Raw genomic sequence first — 4,540 nt, 5'->3', positions numbered from 1 at the left:
GATAAATTGATGTCCATTTGATACCTTATGATTGATCGGGCCGATCACATTAATGCCCCACATTAATAATGGTCATGGCTCGGACATTTGATGTAACTCATTTAGAGGAACATTAATCTTGTCACCATGAATCTGACACTTCTAACAACTTCGGATATGCTGAATGCAATCACTCTCTAACGTGAGCCAATAATAACCCATCCTCATTAGCTTCCTTGCTAGCATATGACCATTCATGTGCGGACCACATACCCCCTCATGTACTTCTAGCATCGTACGAACGGCCTCAGTTGAATCAACACACCTTAATAAAATCGAATCATATGATTGCTTGTATAGGCATTCCCCACTTAAGAAAAACTTCGACGTCATTTTCTTGATATATTTTTGGTCAGATGTGGTACTCTTCTCAGGAAACTCATGTGTTTGAAGATATGCCTTGATATGATTATACTATGGCTTAACGTTAGGCTTTTCTATCGTAGCTATGCAATAAGCTAGTTTCTGCAAGACCTCTATCTTTAAAGGCTCAACTTCTAGTCCACTCGTGACCTATAGCACTGCCGATAATGTAGCCAAAGCATCGGCAAATGGTTTTGAGTCCTCGACAAGTATTCAAACAAAATGTCTTCAAACTCTTCCACCAACTCCTCTAAATAGGCATGATAAGGCTGCAACTTGGCATCTCTAGTTTGCCACTTACCAACGATTTGAAGAATAATGAGGCCCGAATCTCCGAACACCTTAAGTCGAGCTACTCCCATTTCGATTGCAGCTTGTAACCTAAGGATGCATGCTTCATACTCAACAATATTGTTCGTGCAAGGAAATATTAATTTCACTGCCACAGGATAATGTTGTCCGCCTAGGGATATTGAAATTGCCCTAGTACCGGATCCTGATAAGTTTACAGCCCCATCAAAATATATGGTCCATACACACTCATTAATTGGCATGACTTTGTCCTCCGGCGGATCCAGATCCTTATTTGGCCTAGGATCCTCGGCCAAGACATCAGTAATTACTAGTCTTTTGACTGATTTTTGAGACAAAAACTGAACATCGAATTCTGAGATGAGAATTTGCCACTTTGCTAGTTTTCCAACCAAAGCAGGTTGATTGACCAAGTACTTGATGGGATCACACTCCGTTACAAGTAGTATCCGGTAATGCAAAGTATATTGCCCCATCCTATAGAGCACCCACGCTAGTACTGCGCACGTTCTTTCCGTCGAGAAAAATCCCTAGATGGTTTTGAAGTTGACAAAACCATCCAAGTACTCTTGTGTTTTGAGATAATGCCGTGATTTACTTGTTTTGTAAATTATTCTTTTGTGCGAGGATGCACAAGATTGAATCTGGCAAAATGATTTGGCTCGGATGTTATTTCTAAGAGCTTCAGATGCTAGTTCGAGCTCAAACAATGAGCGGGGATAGCTTAGACGTTGGAATGATGCTCAAGCTCTAAGAGAAGTATTTCGCAAGTAGTAATCAGAACTTCAAGAGGAATATAAATTGAGCTTAATTGATGCATATCAACGGACGCCATCAAGCTGGATCATTCTTGAAGATTCTCGGTGACAGAGATCAATCAAGGATGCGGAACCAAGAAGACAAACAAAGACTTTCCAAATGGAAGAAACCATCTATGGAAACCCGGGATCATAATTGTATGGGCGATTTGATCCAAGCAGGGAAGACTTTCCTTTGGCGATCCCCAACGGTTAACGTATCTTCTTTTGGTAATCATCTCTTCCAAAAGGGTAGATTTGGAGAGATCTCTTCCGGATGTCTTGCAACACCTAGATTGGAGGCGAAAGAGTATAAAAGACATTTCATAGATGAAGGGAAAAAAGAGATCGGCATTAAGAGAGAAAAGTGTTCATAATTCTTAGATAGAGTGAATTCCATTTTCAACATACTTCTTGATCCATCTATTATAATTGTGAGGAGGTGTACACACAAGTGTTGAGCACCAGGTTTGAAGTCCCGCGTATCAAGGAGATCACGGATTTGTAACCTCCGAGCAGCTTACTAGTGGAATCTAGCCGATTGCCTGTCAGCCAAAAAAGTGGACGTAGGCTTAACCAAAGCCGAACCACTATAACCTACAGAAGCATGATTACCTTAACACTATCGATGACCTGAAAGTTCGATATCCGCTTGTCTCATTACGTTAGTGGACTTAGGCCGATAATTTCATGAAAAATTACATTTTTTTTTTTTTTTGCAATTGGACTCCGGGTATGTCCCTAACCTTGTGTTAGATGGTTTTGCAGATGGGAGATATAAGGGGTGGAATGTATAGCTAACCCCTTTGTTTTGCGGGATTGGAGTTTGGAATTTCTGTGATTTATTCCCTACAATTTCTTTTGAAGCGGTGTTTACATATTATTTATCGTGCATGATTTATCATTTTAGCACTACACCACACCGACCCGTGGCCGGACCTAAGCCACTAGTTTTAGAATGGTATTGAGATTGGTTCTAGCTTTCACCATGGGATCATGGTTGAAAGTTAGTCTAAATTCAATCCCAAATCTTTTTCCAAAAATGAGTTTTAAAAGTTAGAACTTGTGCTCGGTAGGATTACTGAAGCGGAAATTATAATTTTTAACTTGAGAAACCGAAGTGAAATGACCCAGCTAATCCTGGTTACATTGTAAGATTAACATTAATCTTGATTATGTGCGCGAGATTGTCGCATTGCCGTAAGTCTTTCTCTTCAATTTACCAGCCTCTAAGATAGATAGAATAAGTTTAACTCACGAATCATGTACATGTCCTTGTGATTGTTTTTCTTCCTATCCTACGGTAAAGTATGCTCATAAACTTTATATTGTCTTATATTATTTTTGGATCGGTCTATGATATTAGGTTTGTAGCACGTGATCTATAGACAATAGAGCATTCGGATCTCCATTTCGTGTATATTTCGAAGGCCGAGTTGAAGCAAATGTGGGGTTATTTGAACATCGGTGCCCCGAATTATTTCATTAACCGTATGGGCAATATGTTGCCACTTTTAGACATCGGATTACAGACTGGGGTTATACAAACACTCACATATTTTTGGTGCCCGGATACCGCTACCTTTATTTTAGGTAAGCACGAACTCACTTCGACTTTGGAAGAATATAACGTCGCCACAGGAAAACCTTTGAACATTGATTTAATTCATCCTTGTATGGGAATTGATCCAATTTTCTTTATTGCTGAATTTTTTAAAGTTAATGAAAATGCAATGACGAAAATTTTGAAAGAAAAATGTCAAATGTGTCCTTTCTCATTTCTCATTAAGCATTTTTATGAAAGCAATTCATATTTGAGAAGTAAGATTTTCATTCTAGCTTTCTTTAGGCTTGTGACTTTTGGGCTTGTGATTTTTCCACGCCAAAAAAATTTTATCAGTCCATCTATGGCTTGGATAGCTAGGCAAATTTGTAGTGAAATGAATTTCATTAATGCTATCCTAGCTGAAGCTTTCATATCCCTAACTCGTTTCATAAAAAAAGAAGATAAGATATTCCTCGCTTCACCTGAACTTTTGCAAATGTGGTTTTTCTCTCATTATGCTAAGTTTGGTTCTAAGATGATTATACCTTGGATAAGCGAAGATGAAAACCCAATTGCAAAATTTCAAGAATTACAAAAGGACTTTAAAGGATTGCCTCATTCTCAATGGATTGATTTACTTAAAGATTCGAGTCCTAAAGTTTTTTTATGGCAAGCTACATGGTTCCGAGTCTCTAAGGCCCATTTGTATCACGGTGAGTGGGAGCCCATATCCTTGTTGGGTATTATAGGTGTGACAAGATATCATCATCTTCTGTGGTACGAAAATATGGAGTTTTGCAGGATATTCCGGCGTGGCAAGGTCATGTGAAGACCTTGACAAAGCTATTTGAAAGGCTCTGAAAGTTCAAATTGTGCCTTAATCCCACAAAATGTGTGTTCGAGGCAACCTTTGGCAAATTACTTGGCTTCATTGTCGGTATTAAGGGTATTGAAATTGACCGGTCAAAAGTGAAGGCCATTTGCGAAATAAAATCTCTCTCTTCGGTGAAGGAAGTTCAAAGCCTAATGGGCAAACTGAACTACATAGCTCGATTTATTTCCCAGCTATCCAAGACAGCCAAGCATTTCTCTAAACTTCTCAAGAAGAATGCACTAGTTAAATGGGATGAGGAGTGTCAACAGGTATTCAATAAGCTTAAGCATTACTTAATGAATCCGTCGATGCTTATTCCGCCGATACTGGGATAACCTCCGATCTTCTACCTTATGATTCACAACGAGTCTCTAGGTGCTATGCTTGCTCAAAAAGTCAAGAGCATGGAAAAGATCGTGTGATTTATTATTTGAACAAGAAGTTCACCGCATCTGAGATGAACTATTTGAAGTAGAAAGTGTTTATAGTTAGTGATTTCACCTAGATGGGGTGAATAGGTGATAGAGTGTGATTTTAAGAAATTATTGTGGAATTTAGATCACACAGCATAAAACAGAGATCTCAGATGATGGAGCTAGAGTATATCGC

The 4,540-nt window shown here is 38.9% G+C and overlaps 1 protein-coding gene across 1 annotated transcript; it reads right to left on the bottom strand.

Annotated features, from left to right (window-relative positions):
- Positions 1-536: 536 nt before the first annotated feature.
- Positions 537-1,190, bottom strand: LOC125313642. The gene has a single exon (XM_048273445.1). It carries the CDS (start codon positions 1,188-1,190, stop codon positions 537-539), a length of 654 nt encoding a protein of 217 aa, XP_048129402.1.
- Positions 1,191-4,540: the final 3,350 nt, after the last annotated feature.

This window comes from Rhodamnia argentea, chromosome 2, assembly GCF_020921035.1.
Source record: "Rhodamnia argentea isolate NSW1041297 chromosome 2, ASM2092103v1, whole genome shotgun sequence".
Taxonomy (NCBI): domain Eukaryota; kingdom Viridiplantae; phylum Streptophyta; class Magnoliopsida; order Myrtales; family Myrtaceae; genus Rhodamnia; species Rhodamnia argentea.
The sequence above is the reverse complement of the archived record's forward strand: the minus strand, read 5'-3'. Positions and strand labels throughout refer to the sequence as shown.

Coding starts and splice junctions, on each gene's coding strand:
- LOC125313642 (XM_048273445.1), bottom strand. CDS start 1,190: ATGGGGCAATATACTTTGCATTACCGGATACTACTTGTAACGGAGTGT.